The 25,649-nt window shown below is 36.3% G+C and overlaps 1 protein-coding gene across 1 annotated transcript; it reads right to left on the bottom strand.

The window, feature by feature from the left end:
- Window positions 1–1,113: 1,113 nt before the first annotated feature.
- On the bottom strand, window positions 1,114–2,404 carry LOC131158229 (transcription repressor OFP8). The gene has a single exon (XM_058112952.1). The coding sequence runs from the start codon at window positions 2,253–2,255 to the stop codon at window positions 1,326–1,328; it is 930 nt and encodes a 309-aa protein (XP_057968935.1). The 5' UTR covers window positions 2,256–2,404; the 3' UTR covers window positions 1,114–1,325.
- Window positions 2,405–25,649: the final 23,245 nt, after the last annotated feature.

The raw sequence follows: 25,649 nt of genomic DNA, 5'->3' as shown, positions 1-25,649 counted from the left end.
CTCACAAGAAATCAAGGATAGAAGCCGTGCAAGAATCATATGAGTGGCTGAGATACTGTTGAAATACGAGCCCTGGTGATTTTCCTTGAATTTAATCATAAATTTGACCACATGTGATGGAATTAGAATTCTAGCTAAGTGCTCAATATATTATATAAAATCAAAATGGTCAATGAATTTATTTATGCAAATATATATATATATATATATATATTTTTAACTTTCGTTTGCATTGTTGTAAAGTATTCACAAACTTCCCTTCCAAATTGTTTAAATGAAGACCACATATACAATTTCAAGCCAAGAAATCTTGTTAAACTTAATTATTACCTTGAAAAATAAATAATACCCATTCTATCAATCTATCATTTTTTTTTTTTTTTTTGAAAATAGTTATATATCATCATAAAGAGCATAATAAAAAGGAAAAAATCAATCAGTTGCCAAGACATGCATGAGGAAATAGTATTTCAATCTATGCTTTTTCAAGCTCCTATGATCATGTCTGGTAATAATATATTGTCATCATGTTATTCAAATCTTATCTTCTAGTACAAAAGAAAAAATTAGTATATTATACTGACTAATAATTTTTTAGTGCAGTCTAGCCATTTACTTCAATTTTTTTTGCATCTCTAAAACATCCTCAATCTCATTTCCCCCCTTGTATCGTTTGTATTTGTATATCTAGTTTTAAAAGTAGAATCTATGGGTCCACAGTTTAGAATCTTTGACATGTAACTCATGTTTATAAAAATATACACATCTACACTTATATTATATATTAAAACTCTCTGGACATTGCGACAGCCGCGGATGATTTTTCTTTCTAAAAAAATAAAACTTTTTTGTGCAGGTGTGGAAACTGAGAAATCAAAGAAGGAAAGGTGGCAAAAGTAGTTTGTAACAATAGGCCAAATCCACCCATCTTTTCAAGCTGAAAAAGCTAATCCTCGAGATTTAATAAACATCCAAACACTTCAATTTCTTTTCTTTTTTTTTTATTTTTTTTCTTAGGAAGGTGATCTAAAAACTTTAATTTATCTGTCCGTTTGTTTTTCTCATCAATCTTTTTCGAAAGCTAGACTCTGAAAAACTGCCAGAAATCTCGAATTGAAAAGCAAAAGAACTGATCCTCCGATCCTCTTCTTCCATTCTTCTCTATCATGAACAAGCAAGCTAGCTAGCTAGCTAAGCATTAATACCAGTTTACAATACATATTAAGACTAACACACTACCATGTACCGGCAAGAAAACTGATAACTAAGTTGCAAAATTTAAAATGAAGAAGAAGAAGAAGAAGAAAACATGGACTGCGTTTACTTCAGCAGGAGAAGTCAGAGAAAAGAGCTTCCCAAATCTCTGCAAAAACCTCAACAATCACTCTGTGATGATGAGAAGAGTTCAGCGACAGAAAACACTGCAAAAGCTGCTCAAGCTCCTTCGCCCCAAATATCTGCTTTTCCACAATCATTTCCACCATTGACGTCCTGAAATCCCCATAAGGGTCACTCGACCGCTTCACCACCGCAAAGCTATCCTTCACTTTCCCATCCAGCGGCAGAACCCCCAACTGAGAATCCTTCCTCGCCGCCCTCCTCCGGCGCGCTCCGTACCCTTTACGGCGAGAACAGGTGCGACGAGATCGATCCGAAGAGTCAGAATTAGACAGGCTCCGAGAAGAGAAAAGGGTCTCTGTTTCGTCCTCCCTTTCGTCTTCGTCGCTGCTAAACCACCCCCAGCCGCAGCCGCCATGAATGTCTCCTGAAGATGAGCTAAAAGGGTACAACCTCTCTGTTTTCTTGTGTTTCTTCAAATGAATATCCTTCTTTTTGCTCGGTTTCCTCGTTGCCTCTCTGGATTCGAAGTTCCGGAGCTTGCAGAAATGGTTGAGAGACGAGATGGGCGAGGCAGGGGGGCACAGGCGTCCCCTCAAATCGGCCGAAAAGAGGAGGGAATTTCGGCCCGATACTTTGCGTCTCGGTAACGATTCTTTGCGTTTCGGTAACGATTCTTTGCACGTGATTGAAATGCTCGGGGTTGCCTTTGCTATTGTTGGAGATTTGGCTGCGCAGATGGAGGGGAAAGGTGGTTGAAGCTTTCGAGGCAATGGGTCGAACAGGTGGAAGGTTTGATGTGTTTCAGAGACGAACACTGGTTTCTCGATAACATCTGAAACGTTTCGGGAGGTCCGGCATGAACCGAATGAAGAACGGAACATGCGAGAGAGCCGGAGCTTGAATCGGTTCTCCATGAGAGACAGGGAGGGAGAGTAACTGAGTTTGAACTTTGAAGAGGAAGAGAGAGAGAGAGAGAGAGAGAGAGAGCGGGCGGCCTGCGGTAATGGTTATGAATGCGGTAAAGCCGAATGAGGTAGGCTTTTGATGCTTTTAAAAAAAAAAAAAAAAGGGGGGGGGGGGGGGGGGGGGTTCTTTTGAGTGCTGATGCATTTTGTTGTTTTGGCCGGGAACTTCCCGGAGTTGAAACTCACGCGCAAAGTAGCGCGTTGCAATATATATAGTTATATTTTTTTTAAAATATTTTCGATCAAGACTCTTGTGGTCTCCCATATTGTTGTACTAGTAAAGTTCTACCATGTAAGTTTGTGGGATTGAGTCTTTTATATATAATTGAATTTTATAAAAATATTGAATGTCATGAATCTATGTCATTACCTGTAATGGGTGTTGGGGTGAGTTATCAATCTAGGATTGATTAGAGGTAGTGTAGGATTAGATTTTATTGTGAAATCCCTGCTTCTAAGGGTCAACCACCATAACAACCTTAGAAAAGTGCAACCTAAAATAACTACTGAAACTTTCTCTTCTGATATATATATACACTTTTTCATCATGGTATCAGAATAAAGAATCTAGGATTTTTGCTACAACCACAACCTTGACCCAAAAGAGCTCAGAACTTATTGAAAACTATGGTGGAATGAACCAATGAGGTTACCACCGATGAGATGCAACATAGTGGAAACTCTAGAGGCCCCATCTTAGAAGATTTGACCGCAAAAATGACGCAAGTCTTGACCCAAAGTAGACCCAAACCCACATGCCACACTTCAACTCCTATGTTGCACAGACTGACATCAAGTTGGACGACACCAACTATGCCTTATGGTCCGAAGTGTTGAGATGTATATTTCTAGCAAAGACAAATTGGGATATATTAATAGAGACTTTCCATAACCTCAACCAATAGACACAACTTCTGGGAAATAAAGAATCGAAAATGCAATTGGAAAAGGGTTCCTAATCAACTCTATGGACCCACCTTTGATCAGCAACTTCATTTGCCTTCCAACTACAAAAATGTTATGAGATTCTATTAACTCTACGAGTCCATCCTGTTTTTGATTATGACAAATCCAATGGTTCTTATCTGTGCACTGAGCTCTTGAAACAGGATCATCCTTTGTATGCACTGAGGGTAGGAACACAAGCAGGTCATAAGGAACGCAAAGATCACATCACATATGGCATTTAAAGAGCAAAGAGATTAAGGAACAAAAAGAATGAAGTCCATTTGCTTATTGTATTTGCATTTATTCTTTTGGGTTTGTAATATTTAATAGGGTCTGTAATAATGCATCTGCATACATGATAGGGTTTAAATGCTCAAAAGGCCATCGACTAACCATAGGGAACCAAACCTGATTTCGGTCGACCGATGTCGGATTTTTGGGCCCAATTTAAAAGCCTAGGCTGCAGACTGACTCTTGGTCTCCAAGCACCTCATGACAAATCCCCTATAACTTAAAAGTTATAACTATGAAAGCAGGGGTGAATTTTAATAAAAATCAGGACCAAAATTGAAGCCTGAAAGGGCTTCAGGTGACCGAACCTTGGCGTTATAAATGCTTCAGTCGACCGAACTAGCCTAAAGTCAAACTGTTGACCATGGCTCAAGTGACCGAATTGATTTTGTGCATATTGTCAACGATCAACCGAACATGAAAGTTCACTTTTTTCACTGTCCCTAGGAGACCGAACTTGTAGTTCAAAATAGGCCCAAGCGATCGAATTGTGACATTCGTCAAACCGAATCGGTGGACGGGTGACTGGATCTCGAAGGTTTGGGAAATCGCCTATGCTCAGTCAACCGACCATTTCCCACAGCAAACCGAGCTTGGAAAACAATTCAAAATTGATGAGTCTGTTTGGTCGATCGTCGCTCAGCTTCGATCAACCGAACCTCTTGGGTTGTTTAATTTTTACCACGTTTAATCTAGGTTAATTTTAATTAACCAAACATTAAAATTTTCCAAAATGACCCTTGTGTCCCCCAACGGTTATAATTTGTTGAAAACTTATAAATACCTATTCATTTGGTGAGATTAAGCAAGGAATTAACAAACTTGATTAGCAAAAACCTCTCTCAAATTCTTGCAAATATTTCTCATACTTTCACTCAAACAAACTCATATAATTTACTCCTACTAATTTCTTATTGCAAAATCATTCTTGTAAAAGTGTTTTGAAACCATCCATCTCATTTACAAAAGCTCACGCTCTCATTGCACCTTCACATTAGGTATTGATTTTAGAAGAGTGGGCTAGAGTTTTCCCTTGGTATTTAATCCATAAATCTCCTTTGGGAAAACTCTTGGACTTGTGAGTCTTGCATTCTTGTTGCAAGATTCAAGAGCTTGTATTGTGATATTACCAAATATTTTCTAACAAGCTTAATTTCGAATAGCTCCTATACTTGATACTTGAAATTTGTTCTAGAGATATTTGATTGTGTTCTTAAGATATTTGAGGTTGTTCTTGTGATTAATATATATTGTGTGACTCAAAGATTTATTCACAACACTCTCACATATTAACTGTTATAGTTGCATATTATTGAGAGTTGACATATAGACTTCACTAAGCTTATACATTCCTATCATACTAAAGTGTAATTTGTTGTATTGTGCGTATTGGTACATATTTTCTTATTGGAGAAGCATTGAAATTGTACAAAAAAATTTGTGTTTGATTATTTGTTGTATTCCAGGCGTGGCTTGAGGGGGCTTTAATCTATCCTATTAAGGACTTCTGTTAAAGGTTGAGGTCAGCCCTAGAAATTTGACATGGTGTTGTATACGATGCCGCTCCACCCATTAAGTGAGCTTTAGTGGAATTCTCGAGCTTATGAGCTGAGGCAGGGATGTAGGCAACATTGGCAAAACCCCGATAACATATCGTGTGTCTACTTTTTTATTTCTAGTACTTTATATTTATGCACATATATGTTATATTTGATATATTGTGAATGCTGCGCATGATTTAATTTCCACATATTATTTTTATGTACACAATTGGTATATGCTTAGAAAGACCCTAGGTTATGTATTACTGATATATGGTTTAACATAGGAAGAAGTTTTAAAATTTCAATTCACTACCCCTCTTGGGAATACACCAATTCCAACAGGTTCTATCGCTACGACTTATTTTGGTGGAACTAACACCTCCTAAATATATAATATAAAAAGACAAGTGACTAGAATGGGACAAGCAGGAGGGTCCATCGAAAAATATTACAATGATCTTCAAGGCTTGTGGAGAAAAATTGATTTTCACAATCGTAACCCAATGGAGTGTGCTATTGATATATCGAAATACAATTCAATCCTACAAGAAGATAGAGTCTATATTTTTCTTGATGTATTGGATCGATGATCAGCTAGATAAGATTTGGAGTAATATGCTACCACACGACCATTCCCAAGAATAGAACAGGCCTACATTCACGCTTGAAGGGAAGATATTAGGTAGGTGATGATGATAACAGAGACAAAAACTACAACTCGTGTGACTATGGCTTCCAAGGGAGTCAAGAAGGGCCAACAACGTTCACCCTTCACTCCAGATGTCTTCTTCTATGGGTGGCGGAAAGATGAATAAAACCTATAAGGCCAAGGTTGTAACGACCCAAAATTTCATACCATTTTTTTATAAAATATAAATAGGCCGATAATCATTTACTTTGATACCTCTGTAAAGACTACTGGACAACACCTATGCAGCGGAAAATGTAAAACTGTACAATCACGTACACAATACCAGAATTCAGTATCTCCCCAAAGTATACATACATATATACACATCATCCCAGCATCTTCTGCCCAAAAACTCCTAAATGCTACTCAAGAATACAACTCCCTGATAACACTTACCCTACAGATAGGGTAGTGTAGACGACCTCTCTACCTGTGAGCCTAATTTGGTCGTCTAGCGGGATCACCTGAAAAATGTTAAATCAATGGAATGAGACAACTCTCAGTAAGAAGAAATATGTTATTACTAGTGTGTGGCAACTGAGTTTACATAAATAATTTACTGATAAATAACTGAACTGAGATACCAGGTAAAATATAATACTATGTAACACACACTTATGTGGCTTAAAATACATCTGTAATATCTGAGTTTTCTATTTAATCATACTGCTAGTATTATAATATTTCTGCTCTTATTCTGTAGATCTGTATATGCATAAATAGCAGTGAAAACTACCCTAAAAATCTGTATGTCATGATTTAACCCCTCATGATAGGGTTGTGCGGCCTATAGGCGGGACTTAACACTGGTTGGTCTACCAGGTAAGTCAACTAAAACTTTACCACCATCAGTTTGGCCTCCTCAACCTAGAATACTGGAAGCCAGCAATCCCTTTAGACACGATAACTGATCTCTACCTCGTCAGACAAGCCTCCTCAACCTAGATTTTTTGGGAGCCTGCAATCCCTCCATAGGCATGGTTGATAGAAATCCACACACTATCTGAGATATGTGATTGCACTCTGATATGAATTAGCTATGGTATTGTGCTCTACTGATTGAATCTAATTTTATTGAATCATCAGGGTCTAATACTATAGAGACCCGAATAATTATCATAATTTAATAATAAAAGGAGGAGAGGAAAAAGAATTAAAGAAGAAGATTAAACAGGGTCTCGTTGACAAACACAAGGGATTCATCGACAAGCATAGATGAGGGGCTTGTCAATGGGAACATATCTCATCAATAAGAAGATATCGAGAGGATATATCTTAGTTCTGAATTTCGTCGGCGAGGAGTAAGCATTCGTCGACGAATTTCCTTTTTGACCTCGTCGACGAAATCCAGTGCATAAATAAGCCTAAACTTCATTTTTGGCCAAAATTCAAGCACAAATTCCTCTCTCTCTCTCTCTCTCTCTCTCTCTCTCTCTCTCTCTCTCTCTCTCTCTCTCTCTCTCTCTCTCTCTCTCTCTCTCTCCTGTTCGACCCATACTCCTTCTTTCTAAGTTTTTGGGCTGGATTCTCGCCGGTTCGATGATCTGAGGCCATCAACACACTCTTGGGAAAGTTCTCTTCAAATCTACTTGAGTGGATCGTTGGGGGGCTGCCTTGAATTTCATCCCAAATTTAAGGTAAGACTTCTTATTCAATATTAGGCTTTTCCATAATTATAGGAAATGTAGTACACGGAGAAATATTGAAATTTTGTTCTAGGAAATATTGATTTCAGGGTGTTGAATGGAGAACCCTGCGGGTGTAGGACTGGTTTATTTTAGGGGTTTTTCATAAGTCAGGTAAGAAAGTAAACTAAAGCAGCTATTTTCCATAAAAATTATTATTACTTATTAGAAAATTAATTTTCAAAAAGCACGTATTATATGTATGAGTATATTGGTAGAAAATACATATTTGGAAAATACTTCTGTTAAATAGGACATATGATTTTAGACTGGAAGTTATGGTTTTATTTAGCATTATGTGGCATGAATATTATTTTATTAAAATGGTATTATATTAATCAAGTTTACAGGAAAAGCATATTTGCAACTATTTCAGTATAATACAGTACATTATGTTCTCAGAATACATGATAAATAATACATTTGTTCAAATTAGTATGTATCTTATGTTCGACGCAAGGCCGTGATTGATAGCCGGTGCAAGGTCGTGGATTATGTATGTTTTCAGTGCAAGGTCATAATTATGAATGTTTCGGCGCAAGGCCACAGATATGAATGTAATCGGTGTAAGGCTACATTTATTTATGTTATTACAAAAATCAGAACATGCTATCAATTTATTTACGTTAAACAGTATATTATCATGTATTATATGTTATCAGAACCCGGATGATAGTTCAAATCAGTTTCATGAGCATGGTACCATAGCTATATATGAAAGTTCAGTTCAGTTCAGACTTGTGCTAACCGCCCCTGCTAGTAGAGGGGGTAGGAGATGTTCAATGTGGATTTCAGTGTAGAATTGTAGACGTCCACCTGGCAGTCCAGATCAGGGTGTGGCAGGTTCATCGTACTTACAAACATTTTTTACTCGGCAATGGTCGGCTAGCCATTGTCGAGTCCCACCTTTGAGCTGCACAACCCATCATGGAGGGTAATACATGACATCAGCTAGCTATTCATCCTGGGTAAATTTCAAAATTACTAGTTATATCAGACGATTTATGGACAGTATGATTTAGTGGAATTTATGAAACTATATGTTTACTCAGTTATGCTAATAACAGTGCTTTCAAGTATGTGACATGTACTGTATATCTATTATAGTAGTAAATATTCATGTTGTCACACAGCTATATTTAGTTTATTTCCCTTACTGAGAGGTGTCTCACCCCCAACTTAAATTATTTCAGGGAACCTAGGTAGACCGGCAGACCAAGGTCGTCATTGAGACAGAGTTATCACCTCACTAAAAGGGTGAGTCTTTTGAGTTAGGATTAGTAGATTTTTTTCTGAGAGATCCTAGATGTATCTTTTGATGTTTTTGGATATTGTATACATGTATACATACAGTATCATGGTGGAATGTAGTTAACTCTGGTATTATGTGTTTTATGGTTTGGAGAATGTAAGTTATTTTTACTGCTGCTTAGGTTTCCGCAATATATGACAGGTGTATCCCCGTTACCCACGGGTTCGGGTTGTCTTTACTACTTTTTAAGCTAATGATATTTAATATGGTTGATTATGTAGTATAGTAAGCAGGTCGTTACAGATACTATATATAATACTAATATATATAATTATATTATTGTTTTATCATGATTTCATAATAACCGTAACACTGTAAATTTGATCTGAAATAACTGTAATTTCTGAGTGAAATAACTGTAATATCTGACTAAAATATCTATAATATCTGAATAAATAATCTGAGTGTTATGGTTTTGAAATTTTGGAAATCATTGTATTCTTTAAATACGATAAAATATCTATCTGTAAAATATATGTCTGTATAATATCTATCTGTATATACACTGTTATTTATAGTACTGTAAAATCTGGTAAGAACATATTTCTGTGCCAAAAATACTGTAAATCATAGTATTCTGAAAAATTGTATAAACTTTATATTGAACTAATATCTACTCAAGCCACACAATTAATAAAACTCATGTTCTAAAATCTATAAAACTATATAATTTATACTCTATATCTTAATAAACAAATACTATAATTCACTAATAAAATTTCTTAATTTTCTAGCATAGCATATTTCCCTTACATGGCTAACTGAACTTGCCTACTGATTCTAACTTAGGCCCACAACGTTCATAATTACAAAATCCTGAAATTATACATATATATATATTTTCCTTTCGATCAACCGAATACCCAGAATAATTTTCATACTCATATCTCCTAAATTATAAACTATTCATCATCTTACCTGGATTCTAGGGAACACCCACTAGGTTCCCTAACTTGCCTACAGTAAAAACCGCAACACCCTAAATTCACAACACCCATATAAATCATCCCAAACACGAGTATAAAAACATCTACTACAAAATATGAGTTCATAAAAACCTACAAACCAAATAACCCTTAAATAATCTACTTACCCTGATTTTGGGATGGTGCCCAAACTTCTCAAATCGAAATTTTGCTTTGGCTAAGTTGTAGAGAATCTCCCTAGGATCAACGTGGTAGCTTCTGATCATTGAACTGGGAAAGAAATGGGCCGAAAATATAGACAGAAGTCAGGGCAGCTGTATGTTGAGAGAGAAACTGAAGGAAAAATTGATTCTCTAGTTGAAGTCCTGATTTTTGCATATTTATAAACGACATAACATGTGGCATCGTCGATGAGACATGTGGCCTCGTCAACAAGGTAAAGAAGGCAGTTCGTCGGTGAAGGTAAAGAACTCATCGATGAACCAATGGGTTTGAAATATACCCTCTCGATATCTCCTTATTGACAAACACTGAGACTCGTCGACGAATCCTACAGGGAGTTCATCAACGAAATCAGGGCTTTTGTCGACGAACCCTATTTTGACCTCTTTTAAATTTTTCCTTCTCCTCTTTATTTAATTACTATAATTTTTTGGTTCTTTACATTCTCCCCTACTTATAAAATTTCGTCCTCGAAATTTTCTATCTGTGTTGTACACCATCCTTTGAACAAAATTGGCTACTTATTTTATTACTAACCCTCACTTATGACAGAGGAATACCGTGGTTACATTCAGGGTTCTAAGAGATTACAAATATATGCATAAATTGAAACTCTCCCAAAACCAAAAACATTTTCTATCCTATAATCTAACATACAACTCATACTTTAACAACTCTGCACTAAAATAAACATTACTGATTTTATCTGAATTATTATTCCTAACTACGACTAATCCCCTCTAAATAGGTGTGGGTATTTCTGTTGTATTTCCTCCTCTAGCTCCCCCGAGGCCTCCTCTACCGCATGATTTCTCCACAGAAATTTTACTAGTGGAATGCTCTTAGTACGCAACTCTTGTTCTTTTCTATCTAAGATCTGCACTAGCGTCTTTTCATATGCTAGGGTATCTCCAAGCTCTATCTCCTCGTAGCTGATCATATAGGAGGGATCTAGGGCATATTTCCTCAGTATAGATACATGGAATACATCATGTATTCTAGATAGGGTTGGTGGTAAAGCTATCCTGTAAGCCACTAGACCCACTATTTCTAGTATCTCGAATGGGCCAATAAACCTAGGGCTCAGCTTACCCTTCCTATACTTTCAAAAATACTTGATCTTCCACATCAAACTCTAATTCTCGGCAGTGAATATCTGCGTAACTTTTCTACTAACTCTGAGCTGCACTATGTCTATCTTTAACTAGTCGAACTTATCATACGCCTGCTGCACCAATTCCAGTCCCAAAACTCATCTCTCACCCATTTCATCCTAGTATAGTGCAGAAAGGCATCTCCTACCATATAACGCCTCGTATGGTGCCATGCCGGTACTGATCTGATAGCTGTTATTATATGCTAACTCAACCAGTGGCATATACTAGGTCCAACTACCCCCAAAATCTAGCACACAAGCTCGCAGCATATCCTCAAGTATCTGAATTGTCCTCTCTGTCTGCTCATCTGTCTGAGGATGAAAAGTTGTGTTGAATGATAACTGAGACCCCCGAGCCTCCTGCAAGCTCCTCCAAAACCATGATGTGAAACGGGGATCACAGTTTGAGACTATAGTTACTGGCACTCCATAGGGTTATACTATCTCTTGGATGTATATCTCTACCAGTTTGTTCATAGTATAGCTGACTTTAATAGGAAGAAAGTGGGACATCTTCGTCAGCCGGTCAATAATCACCCAAATAGCATTCTGACCATGTAGCGCCAATAGTAAACCAGTGACGAAATCCATGGATTTATGGTCCCACTTCTACTTAGGAATATGGAGTGGCTGCAACTGTCCTGCCGACCTCTGGTGCTCAGCTTTTACCTGCTTGCGCGTCAAACACTGCTCCACGAATTTCACTATCTCTCTCTTCATGTCACTCCACCAAAAAGATTTTAAAAGGTCTCGATACATCTTAGTACTACCAGGATGAACTGTGTACATGGATCTATGAGCCTCTTCTAAAATAGCCCTCATAATCTCAGCATCTGCAGAAACGCGTAGTCTAGTACAGAGCCTTGGGGCTCCATCATCAGAAATACTGAACTCTTCTCCCTGTCTGTCCTGCACTTTCTCTATCAACTCTGCCAATTCTGCGTCATTCTTTTGGGTAGCTTTAATTTTCTCTTGCAAGGTAGGTTGCATCACCATGTTAGCAATAAATTCCTAGTGACCATCCTTTACTAACTCTACACCGAGCCTCTCCAGGTCCATCCAAATCAGATGTTGAATCTCCACTGCTGACAATGCTGCTCCCACTAACTTTCATCTCAGTGCATCAGCCACCACATTTGCTTTCCTTGGATGGTAGCTGATTGTACAATCATAATCTTTAATAAGTTCTAACCATCTTCTTTGCCTCATATTCAATTCCTTCTGGGTAAAGAAATACTTTAAACTTTTATAGTCTGTGAAGATTTAGCATTTCCCATCATAAAAATAGTGCCTCCAGATCATCAAAGCATACACCATTGCCACTAACTCTAGATCGTGCATAGGATATTTCTTTTTATACTCCGCTGTCGAAATGCATAGGCAATAACTCTTCCATGTTGCATTCATACACATCTGAGTCCCTTCAAAGTTGCATCACTGTACATAACAAATCCATCTTCTCCTGATGAAATAGACAATACCGGTGCAGTAACCAACTGTCGCTTTAACTCTTAGAAGCTCTACTCACAATCATCAGTCCATTCAAATCTCATATTCTTCCTCGTGATCCATGTTAGTGGACTAGATAATCTGGAGAAACCATCTACAAAATGCCAGTAATACCCTGCCAAACCTAGAAAGCTCTCGACCTCCTAAACATTCACTAGTCTCACCTAACTCACCACTGCTTCTCTTTTGCTCGAGTCAACTGATATGTCATCCCTAAAGATCACATGCTTGAGAAAAGTAACTTGCCTCAGCCAGAATTCACATTTCTTGAATTTTTCATATAATTTCTTTTCCCTTAACACCTGAAATACCAGCCTGAAATTATCCTCGTGCTCCTCAATACTTTTCGAGTAGACCAGTATATCTTCAATGAATATAACAACAAACTTGTCCAAATACTGATGGAACACCCTATTCATTAAATCCATATACACTATTGGTGCATTAGTTAATCTGAATGACATTACCAAGAACTCGTAGTGACCATATCTGGTTCGGAATGTCGTCTTCGAGATGTCCTCTGCTCTAACTTTCACCTAGTGGTATCCCAACCGAAGGTCAATCTTAGAATAGACCTGGGTCCCCTGGAGCTGATCAAATAGATCATCAATTCTAAGAAGAGGATATTTATTCTTGACTGTCAATTTATTTATTTCTCTATAATATATGCACATCCTCATAGTCCCATCTTTCTTTCTCACAAACAGGACTGGTGCTCCCCAAGGCGATACGCTAGGCTTGATGAATCAGAGAACTTGCAACGATGAATCATACTTACCAAGGACCATACCTGCTAGGACATCTCAGGCCAGGATGTGTAATCATTTTCCTGTCAGATCAAATGTATAAAAAGGCACTTCAAAACTCTCATCATAACTTTGTAATTCGTTTGAGTAAAAATTAAATGAACTTCCAAACATTCCCTAGAATTCTAATCGCCCAATTCCTTTTCAATACAAAACTAATACACAGGCTTACATTTTTAAATTAGGGTAAAGTATCAATTTCCTACCAAATTGGTTTCTAGATTTTTTTTTTCTTGCTTTAAATAGTTTTTAAGACTCAACTTCTAACCTATGGTGGCACATATTGAATATCAAAACATAGTTGGAAAATATCTTCAATGAAAAACATGGATTACAATTATGTTAAGTCTAATTCCTGATATACTGACTTCAAGTCAACCATGATCTTGCTCCAATGATTGGACAAATATGCAATAAACACGTGTCTTTGTTTTTCGGTATAAAAAACAATACAGATGAAGTTATTTAGTCAACTATGAGCAGTGATTGGACATTATACGGCAGCATAAATCTTGTGTGAAATGGACCAGGAAGGAAAAAAGTGATATTCATTTGTATTGGAGAGTTGCTAATGGTAGAAGGATTAGATTATGAAGATGGCTTCAAAAGCCACAATCAATTGTAGACAAAAACAAAAGATTTCACATTAAACTGTATACAAATCAAATCCCAACCGAGCTTATGCCTAAGCGGTTAAATTGGTGTCCTATTGCCAAGTAGGATTTGCATAGGATAGAGCAAAAGATAAAGCTCCAGGTCCTAGCATGTATGGTTTTCCTTCTCGATAGAAGATTGCTAAAGGTCCGAGTATCATTATGATTTTTTCCTTCTAAGTAAGTTGTTAAAGATGATTCTGTTAGGTGTTATTAGATTCACAGTATCCTTCGGAATACTTGGTAATGTGATGCCCATGACATCTTATTCTCATGTTTGTTTTCAGGTTATGGTGATAACATCACTTCCCAATAAATAAAGAATTTCCACAAAACATAGGGGTCCAATTGTTGCTCACTTGGTATCTTAATTTTAGGACTAAACTGTCCCCACTATTTTGGCCAACTTATGGAAATATGGAAATTTGTAATCGATGCACATTCTCACTCGACCCATCTTTCTTTTTCCACAAATGATACCAGCGCTCCCCAGGGTGACACGGTGGGCCTGATAAATCCCTTATCTAATAATTCTTGTAACTATTCCTTTAATTTTTTTTAATTTCACCAGTTCCATTCTACACAGTGCTTTAGAGATTGGTGTTGTCCCTGGAACTAGATCAATAACAAATTCTACCTTACGATCAGGAGCTAGTCTTGACAAATCCTCAAGGAATACATCAGGAAAATCCCTCACTACCGGGATATCCTCTAACCTCAACTCCCCTTCTGATACTTCCTTCAAGCAGGCCAAATATCCCTAACAACCCTTCAACAACAATTTCCTCTCCTAAATGGCGGATAACATCTATAGTGGAGTGCGCACACATAACCCCACAAATCTGTACTCTTGTCCTTCTGAAGGTATAAATACTACCTCTCTTTGATAACAGTCTATACTAGCATAGTTAGCAACTAGTCATTCCATTCCTAGAATTACCTTAAACCTATGTATATCTAAAATTACCAAGTCAGCTGGTAAAGACCTCCCCTGAATCCAAACTGGACAGTTCCTAAGTATCTTCCTACAAAACACTACAGCCCCAATTGGCATAGACACTGGCAAACTAATATCTAACGGCTAAATTTTTATCTCATAAAATTTAACAAATTCCCAGGTGATAAAAGAATGAGTCGCCCCTGAATCAAATAAGGCAGTAGCTTTTGAAATTAGGAATAGCTTCCCAAGAAGGGGGTGAATTGAGATTTTAAAATTCTTTCCTTTTTTGTTTTATATCAACAATCACAACAAGCAATCACAAAATCAAGTCAACCACAACCAATCAACAATATAATCAAAATCTTGATCTTTATATCAATAGCCCTGTATCAAAATGTAAAACATACAAAATTTATATAAGCCCTATGTTATTCCATAATCACACTTCTTCCTTGTGTTTAGTAATTAGACAAACTTTCAAAATAATAAGTTTAGGATGATCAATCAATGTAGTCCCTTTCGGTTTCCGCAATCAATGCTGATCAAGTCAAAATGAATTATCTTCCGGTCTATTTAACAACCATACACTTAGAATTTAACAATTTAAAGCATACACGCAGGTTGTAAGTTTTGCTGAAAAATAAAGAGTAAGGAAGAAGAGAGACACAAGGTTTTACGAGGTTCAACTTATACCCAGCCTACGTCCTCGTCTTTAGTAAACCACCAAAGGATTCACTAATTCAGTTCCGTTGACGAGTGGAACAATACCGATTACAACCACTTCTTCCTTTAGGATAGAGCCTGCCTCTCCAAACGATATTCCCTCATTCGGTCCAATGATTTTACAACCTTGAATCGTCTATAAACAAGAAACAAGATAGAGAAAAGACTATATACAAAAGACACTCTCACAGCAGAGTAAATTAGTACAAGTTTTAGCACAAGTACACTTCAAAGTAAATCAAATATAAAAGGATTGAAGTTCAATACTAAATTTAGATCACCAATATCTTGCAAGTATTGAAAGATTCAGTTTTTGAAGGCTCTACTTCAGAATTTTTATCATCAGTAACTCAGTAGTTGAAGTAGGATGAACACAAGGGAGTTTGAGAGCTTTTAGGGAATTTTGATTGTTGGAGAATTTCTTGGTATAAAAATCTTTAAAGTTTGGGGCTATTTATAGATGTTTAAAAGTATTTCCTTGCCCCCCAAGTTTACTTGGAGTAATCCCCAAGTTTTTTCGAAAGAGTAGTGCCCAAGAAATCTATTTAAAAAATCTTCCCATTGGAGTATTTTAAACAAACGTTCGAGTGGCAGTCGCCTGCCACAGAAGAATTTTAAAACACAGAACACTGGTAGTCGCCTGGCTTGACCACCCTAGGCGCCTGACTGTGCTCAGGCGCCTGGCACCCTACTGCCTTTTTGAAAATTCTTTATTTAATTTGGGCAGTCGCCTGCCATATGGAGGTTGTCACCTGGCTCTTCTATTTCACCAAAATATATATATATATATATATATATTTTTTTTTAAACCCTTCTTTTCTTTGATTTGAAAAACATACTTTAGGGTTTTTTTAAAAATACATTTCTAAGTATCTTTTGATTTATGAGAGCTTCAATTCAATTTATATTTGTAGTTTACTTGAAGTACTTACATACAAACATCCTTAAAACTCTATTCTTTTGATCTTCAAGTAAGTCTTTGTTCTTCTATCATCTTTGAGCTTCTTAACATCTTTCTTCTTTGATCTTTTTTGAATAGTATTTTCACCATAAACTTTATCATCCTTTTGAGCTTTGAACTTTCTCTAAGCTTTGCCACTATCTTTAAGCTTTGCCTTCTTCCTGAAAAACTTTCACTTGAAATAAACTATATTAAACACATCATGATTTGTTATCATCAAAATAAGAATTGTAAGCCTTGTTAGGCCAACAACTTTATATAACAGTTGATGACCCTATTGGTCATACCCTATTTTTATAATGACAAATACTCTTTATATTTGATGACCTTCAAGTTTGTGTGTAGGATCATACTAACTGGATCATATTGATGGCATGCAGTAACTTGAAGAAATATGAAGACCCTGGCATATTTATTATTTGTTTTAATTGTTCTGTAATATTATTAATTCCAAAGGTCTATAATAATCACTGCATATCATGCATGTTTGATCTGTAAGCTCAGAAATGCGATAGACAAACCGCAGGTTAATCAAATGACTTTAGGTCTGACTTCGATCAACCGACGCTAGGTTTTTTAGGCATACTTAAAAAGGTCTTAGAAAAGACCTTACGTCCCAGCACTTGCACTTACACCTTGGATAGGCCCCAATATCACATAAAATATCAGGGGAATTAACTAAAGAAAAATTGGATTGAAAGGGAAAATTTTGTGAGTGGTTGGGCAACCGAACCCTTAGTATTTAAAACACCTCGGGCGACCGAACCATAGACCTGTCAACAAGTTGACTTGAGTTCAGCAAACCAAGCTGAAATGAACACATCTTCCACAGTCGACCGAACCTGTGTCAGGGACTTTCCCACCAACTCGGCAGCCCGAACCTCAGTGTTCAAAATAGCCTTGGGCGACCAAACACATGAGTTTGGTTAACCGAACTCCTGACCAGGTGACCAAAATGCGGACATAATGGAAATTGCCTTAGTTTAGCAAATTGAATCTAGATTCGGGTACCTGAATGTTCAAAAATAACTTTTTCTACTGAGTCTATTCGGGCAACCGAACCTTGGATCGGGCACCCGAAAACTCTCGGGTTATTTTATTTTTACCACGATTAAGCACGGTTAAACATGGTTAATTTTGTTAAATGATTTTAGAACAATTTTAATAATACTCTACATATCCTTAACAATTATAATTTTCCCTACTTCTATATATAGGGGCTCATTTGTGAAAATTAGTAGGAGATTATCAAGATCATTAGCGAAAAATCTTCTCAAATTTAAAAAGCCTATCTTGCCTCTACTACTTCCAAATACTCTCATACACTCATTTCCTTGATCATTCAAGCATTGTGAGAGTTCCTGAATGTGCTAGTGCTTTATTACATTGCTTAAAACTCTCATCTTTGTGCTTGTTGATTGTTATTGATTTTGGAGAGTTCAGTAAGAGTTAACTCACATATTTAATTTGACAAATCTTGTGTTGGGAAAACTCATTAGCTTGAGGATCTTAGCATTGTTATTGCAAGATTACTTTAAGCAATAATTTTTTGTGTGTAAAGTATTTTGCAAGCTATATTTTTCAAACAACTCTTGTGCTTATTTCATTGAGGAAAATATTTTTGAGCTGGTTTGAATATTGTTGCCAGCATCTTTGAAACCCTAATCTATTATTGAGATTTGTTAGATCTTGTTTCAAAGATTAGCTTGTTAGAACACTCTTGAGCATATTTGAGATTATACTTTGCTGTGTGCTACTTGCACAAAATCACATCACTAAGCTTACAATTCCTATATTGTTTATATGTGGTTGATTAAGTATATTGTGCGTATTGTAGTACATACCTGCTTAGTGTAAGAAGCATTTCCATGTATGTAAATTTTTATACATTTGTTGTATTCTAGGAATGGGCCTAACTAGGGAGACTAGCCTTGTGGAATAGTCGCGAATTGGCTTAGACCCAGTTAGGAAAGCTAGGTGCATCATCCTAATAAGGTGTGTTTGTAGGTTGAGGTCAGCCCCGTTAATTGACCTGGTTGTAACTGGTGCCGCTCCACCTGTTAAGTGAGCATTAGTGGAATCCTCAGGCTTGCAAGTTAAAGGCGAGGACATAGGCACTTTGGCTGAACCCCAATAACATTTCTTGTGTGTGCTTTTAATTTCCGCATTTTAAATTCCAGCACATGAATGATTGTATTTTAATAGTGTGAATGATTGGGTTTATAATTGCATAGACAAACCTTAGGTTGAGTAATACTGTTACCAGATTAGTTGAACCTACGAGAGAAATTTTAAATACCCAATTCACCCCCCTCTTGGGAATACACCAAAGCTAACAACAGTATTGAAACAGTACCTGTCACGACACCTCCTGCTACCACAGCATCTCCTAGCGTCAGCGCATAGATTCATGCTGGGGCAATATTCCTCTGTTGACCGCCTCGGAGTACCTGGTGACCTCTTCTATACGGTCAAGGAGTAGGTGCAATCACTGGAGGTGCTCAGCAATCTCTCGCTATATGGTTAGGTTAATAACACCGGTAACATATCACCTCCCTAACCCAACACTCTCCTGGGTGTCTCCTGTAGCATCTGGGAAAAAGAGGGGGCATCAGCCTACCCTGTACTACTCGGTCTCCCATCCCCTGTCTCTGACCTCCTCTACTATTCTGTCTCCTCCACGGCCCTTGACTGGACCCTGCCTGAAAATCTAGAGGCGTGGGCCTCTTCCTATGACTCAGTGTCGTAGTGCCTCTCTATAGGCCACTCTTAATCACTATGGCTCTATCAACTATCTCCGAATAATTGTGGGCCCGAAAGCCTACAACCTACTTATACAATCCCTGACTCAAGCCTTCCTCAAACTTCCTCTCCTTCCTTTCTGTAGACACCCCATTTTTACCCAGGCCCAATATATGTATTACTATTATTATTATTATTGTTATTTTATTATTATTATTATTTTATTTATTCTTATTATTATTATTATTAATTTTCACTAATCTTATTATTATTATTATTATTATTATTATTATTTTTCATTAGTATTATTATTATTACTTTAATTTTTTACTTCCATTTTATTATTATTATTATTTATTATTTTTATCCCTATTAATATTATTTTTAATTCTTATTATCATTATTATTTTTATTATTACTATTATTTTATTTATTATTATTATTATTATTTTTCATTAGTATTATTATTATTACTTATTTTTATTTCTTATTATTATTATTATTATTATTTATTATTTTCATTATTATTGACATTATTTTTAATTATTATTATTATTAGTATTTTTATCTTTATTATTACTATTATTATTATTATTTTATTATTATTATTTTTACCCTCTTATTATTATTATTATTATTATTATTATTATTTCCTTATTATCATAATAGTAGTATATATTATTTCCAAAAAAAGAAAAATACCATAAAGCAAAAAGGAAAGAGGGAGTTAGGGTTTCAAAATAAAATTTATAAAAAGGGGCACCGCAGCAGGCCGAAGAAAAAAGAAAACTGCTGCTTCTCCTTCTTCTTCTTCTTCTACTTCTTCTTTTTCTTTTGGTCGCCGGCCTATCTCCACGCCGCCCAGCAGTAACTCCATTGCTCCAGCCTCCAACAGACACACCAACTTCCCAGCCTCCACCCTCTCTTCTCCATCTCAACCTCACGATAGCCCAGCCACCACCAATCTCAACTGTTGTTATGCCGTGAGCTCCATAGCAAACAGTCCCAAGCTCCACACCACAGCCATCCTGCTGCCGACCAACGCAGCAACTACTGCAACGCTGCACTTAACACCAAACCACTCCTGCTCCTTCCCGAGTTTTCTACAGTAGCACCGGCAACGTTACAAACACAACAGCAATTTCGATCCTCTCCTACCCCATCTTCATTCTTCACCGTCGTCATCACCTCTGGTGTGGTGCACCAGCAGTTGGAGACTCCAACATCGGCTACTCCACCTCTAGATCACACCTGGAACAACACGCACACAGCACACACACAGCACACAACACACACACACAGCACACGTCACACACACACAGCGCACACACACTTCCTTGTATATTTAAAGATGCCATTTTTATATTATTATTATTTTTTTTTTCTTACTATCATCGCTTCAAATATTAACTGGTTTGTTCTCGTTTTTGCAGATTTTTTTTTGGGGCTCCTTCCAATAATTAGAGTAAGAATTTTGTCCAAAATTGTTTTTATTATAGGTTTGTTTTTATTGTGGAGGTAAGGATATATGCTTGTATTATCTTTTATTTTTTTTATTTTTCTTTTCATTCATTTATTTATTTATTTTGCTGTTTCTTTTCTTATTTTGGTTTCGTTTTAATACTTAAAGCTTAGGGCTTCATTGTATAGGTATGTATATTAATATATTATTTGTCGTAATATGTAGTTAATATTCGCATGTAGGTTTTTTATTTTATTTTATTGTATATAAGTTAAAATTTTAATATTGTGTTTACAATTTTATTTTACGGCTGTGATATTTGTTTAGATTTTTTGTGATAATTATTTTAAATACTAATCGGTTTGTTTTCATTATTGTAGGATTTTGTTACAGAGGTAAAAGTTCTATTGTTTGATATTTAAATGTAATAAGTTTTGATTGCCGAATATTATTGAGTGCGCCATATTCATGTTACACGTTTAATATTTAAGGTTTTTTTTTTTTTTAGGTCATATTTAAGCTTGTGATTCGTATTTAGGGTTATGGGTGTGTTTATCTAAATAGGTCGTGTTCATTGTTGTCTATATCTAGGGTTTTTGGTTGTTGTTGTTGTGACATTCATTTTACGTTTAATAATTGCATATTCAAGATTGTGTATTAACTTTGGTCGCCACATTGAATGGGTAGGCATTAATTTTAGAAATAACTTGTTTCCATAAATTCAATTATTCTCTTGCCATTTTCATTAGTTTACATATTTTAATTCTAAATTTGATTTGTTTCCTTAGTTAATTGTTCATACATGCGTGTGTTTGTTTTAAGGAAAGTGTTATAAAATATGTGCATTATATGTAACACTACTATTTATAATATGGTCATTATGTTATCATTACTATTGATATTATTTATTATTATTACCACTATTGTATTTATCATTATTACTGTTAATATTATTAGTATTACTCCTATTATCATCATTCATTCATTCATTATTATTATCATTATTGTCCTTACCATTTATTAGCATTATTATTATTATTATTATCATATACTTTTTTTTACTATTTTCTATGTTTATATTTTATTACAGTATTTAGTATTCATAGTATTTTTGTTAAGTATTTTCGTGTGTTTATCCCTATGATTTAATTGCGAGGGGTATTAGCCTTCGGGCTTCACGTACCCTAAGCTCTGAGGGAATATATATGTATATATTATCTTTATTTATTTATTATTTTATTTATTTATTTATTTTTTACATGTATTTATAAATTCATAAAAAGGAGTAATTTAAAGAATTGTTAGATTGACTTAGGGATAATTTCAAGTTAATTAGGTACCGTTCGTAAGAACGGGCGCGTAGGGGGTGCTCGTACCTTCCCCTCGCGTAACCGAACTCCCGACCCCAACTCTGGTAATGTAGACCGATTCTACCCTTAACGAGGTAGTTATCACGTGTTCTAACCGCACTAAAGGTTAGTGGCGACTCCGATATCCATGTTTTTCCATTAAAATATTAAATTGATTTTTATTTCGCCGCCCGGGGCACACGCGCTCCCGGGACGTCGCGACACTTTCCTCGTCTAGCACTAAGTATGGGGCAAACTAGGACAGCTCGATAAATTTGGCTACATACTGCTATATCATCATATGCCCCTGCGTCAAGTGCAAAAACTCTACTGCCTTCGCGCTTCTAGCCGTTGTGGGGAAGTACAGCTCAAAGAATAACTCCCTGAAGCGGCTCCAGGTCACCGCTATAGGCTTAGGTCTCTGCTCCTCTAGTAATCTCGCTGATCTCTACCAGCATTTTGCCTCTCCAGTCAAATTGAATGCAACAAAGGACACTTTCTACTCCTCAGTATAGGGGAGCACTACCAACATGTCATTAATATCCTGGACCCAATTCTCAGCCACTAATGAGTTGACCCCTCTAGAAAACAATAGGGGCTCTATGCGCTTGAATAGCTCAATCGTGCAGCTCTGCTCCCCTGAACTCCTAGTCATCACTGCCATCACCTACTGCGTGATGCTATATAACACTGCATCAGGATCTCCGCCACCTAACTAAAAGGCCTTGCACCATCACCTCCTGCATTCGTATTACTGTTCCCAGGGTCTATCCTAAAAAGGGAACAAAATTTTTTTTTTAAAGAATCCTAGTTCCATAAAATAACTCGTGCATTAATTTAACTAAAATCATAAATATCCTCAAATGATCAACCGACTTATCATCCTTATTTCCAATTTAAGATTCAGTCCTACCACTCAGAAACAAAAACTGGCAATAGTTTACTATAATTTTCCTGAAGTCGTCACCCCAGGAAAATCACAAAAACAACCTCGGAACTCTTGCCTCCAGGTTGCAAGATAAAACCCTAAATTTCAATCTTATCATCTACAATGACCAACTCACATCTCATTCTATCCATCGTCTACTCTCATCAAAATCCCTTCCTATACTCTAGTATTGTATTCCACTATTTACTAAAGGTTGCAGAACCTAGCAACCTAGGCTCTAATACCAAACTATGACGCCTCAATTTTCATACTTTTTTTTCCTCTTCAATAAATTATAAATATTAATCAAACATTGGCCATGTCAAAAACTCTAATACCATTTAAACGTAACCCAACGTAAAGTAGGGTATAGGGTAACCGTAGTTTAGATCCAGCCTATTTGGTTGGATCAAAATAAGAAATCCATCAATTTTCCTATAGTACAATTGGCCTGCCTATCCTTGGTTTGGACCCAGGGGGCAAAACTACCCTTCTCACTGACTAAATCGACTATCACGCCACACTCTCCAGGAGACCGTGTGGTTGCACTTATCATCTCACTAGTAATGGTACCGTACTTTCAGAAATACTCCAATCCATCAGGGTTCTCATTTCCACATTTCCATTTTCATAATTCAGCATTCACACTCCATTATTCACATTGTAGTATTCACGTTGCATTATTCACATTTCAGTGTTCACATTTCAGTATTCACAACTTAGTATTCACATTGCAATATTCACGTTGCAATATTCACATTTTAGTGTTCACATTTGCAATATTCACATTTTAGTGTTTACATTTCATATATTCACAACTCAGTATTCACATTACAATATTCACATTTCAGTATATATTCCATTTCACGTATTTCAACATTTCTCAATAAAACATATCATCATTTCATATTTCCTCATTTATCATAGAAAACATTTCAATATTCATATTTCATATTCCATCACTTCCTAGTAAAATACACGGTATAACATAATTCATCATTCTCAATAAAACAATTTTATTTACCACTTTTCATCATTCCCATATTTCAAATCTCAAAACATCACAATTCAATATAAATCATATGCCGCACAATTTTATCTAATATTCGTATCATAATAATTTCAGGAAAAATATCATATTCTCATTTTTATGTATTAATTCAGCCAGTAGTTCTCAAAATAACTGTTATAATTTATTTCCCTTACCTAACGTACTAAGAGACTTGCTACCAACCCTAGATCCATGCCCCATGGCGTTCAAAGCTCAAAACCCTGAAATTCACATTTCCTCAATTCCATCAACTACATTCCAGAATTATAATTATTTTAATATTTCCTAGGCCCACACACTCCCATTAACCGGTTAAATTCTAAAAATGCAGGTTTGATCCACTTCTCATATTTAAATTTAATTTCTAACATATTAAAAATACCATTAGAATCAAATCCCTGCAGTTAATCTATTTCCAAAATATTACCAGAAATCTAATTTAATCAAATCTCTGAAATTTAACTTAATTCCAAAATATTCCCTAAAAATATGCTATTATCAAATACTCAAATTTAACAATCCCATATTATAATTTAACCAGTTGAATTTCTAAAATAATTGACATAATTTGTACTCCTCACCTTAGCCTTGGAGTGGTGCATAGGACCCCCAAATCAAAAATCTGCTCCTACTAACGTGACAAGGATTAAACCTATGACCCTGTGGTGTCCAATCATAAATTTGACTAAAGATTTAAATAAAAAATTGAGAGAGGGAGGGAGGGAGGGAGGGAGAGAGAGAGAGAGAGAGAGAGAGAGAGAGAGAGAGAGAGAGAGAGAGAGAGAAGTTACATTACCCTAGGAGTGGTGCCTACATCGCTCTTACAACAAATCCACTCCGGTTAAAATGTCAGTAGCGGAGAATGGAATCCAATGGTATTTTCTGTTTTTCGATTGGTACTCGTTGGGTCGAGGAAATCTAGGAGAGAGAGAAGAAGGGACGGAGGAGAGAGAGAGGGCATGAGTGAGACATAGCGTGTAATAACCCGAACCCAGAAAATAAAAGAAAAATAAATAAAAGGAAAAGGGAAATAAATAAAGAGAGAGAAAAGAAATTTAAAAAGGGCATCAAGCAGGGACTCATCGACAAACTTGTTTTCCTCATCGACGAACGTCCTTCTTGGTCTTGTCGACATATACGCGTGTCTCGTCGAAGAGAAATTACCAAGAGTAGGGAAGATTCAGATTTTTAATAGATTCATCGAAGAACATGATGTTCTCGTCAATGTATGTCCCTCTTTGGTTCGTCGACGAACCTTTTAGACTCGTCAACAAATACCAAATTATAAGAGACCCTAGATCCATTTTCAGTGTGAAAAATCTCTCTCCTCTCGATTTCTCTCTCTCTAGGGTTCGACCCTACCAGCTTCTTTCTCAGAATTCGGCCCGGATTTAGCCTGATTCGACGATCGGAAACCACCACGAGGTTCCTGGGTGTTTCTCTC

The sequence above is a fragment of the Malania oleifera genome, chromosome 6 (assembly GCF_029873635.1).
Source record: "Malania oleifera isolate guangnan ecotype guangnan chromosome 6, ASM2987363v1, whole genome shotgun sequence".
Lineage (NCBI taxonomy): Eukaryota > Viridiplantae > Streptophyta > Magnoliopsida > Santalales > Ximeniaceae > Malania > Malania oleifera.
The sequence above is the reverse complement of the archived record's forward strand: the minus strand, read 5'-3'. Positions and strand labels throughout refer to the sequence as shown.

Excerpts from the sequence above, each read along its gene's own strand:
- LOC131158229 (XM_058112952.1), bottom strand. The coding sequence starts at position 2,255 with ATGGAGAACCGATTCAAGCTCCGGCTCTCTCGCATGTTCCGTTCTTCA.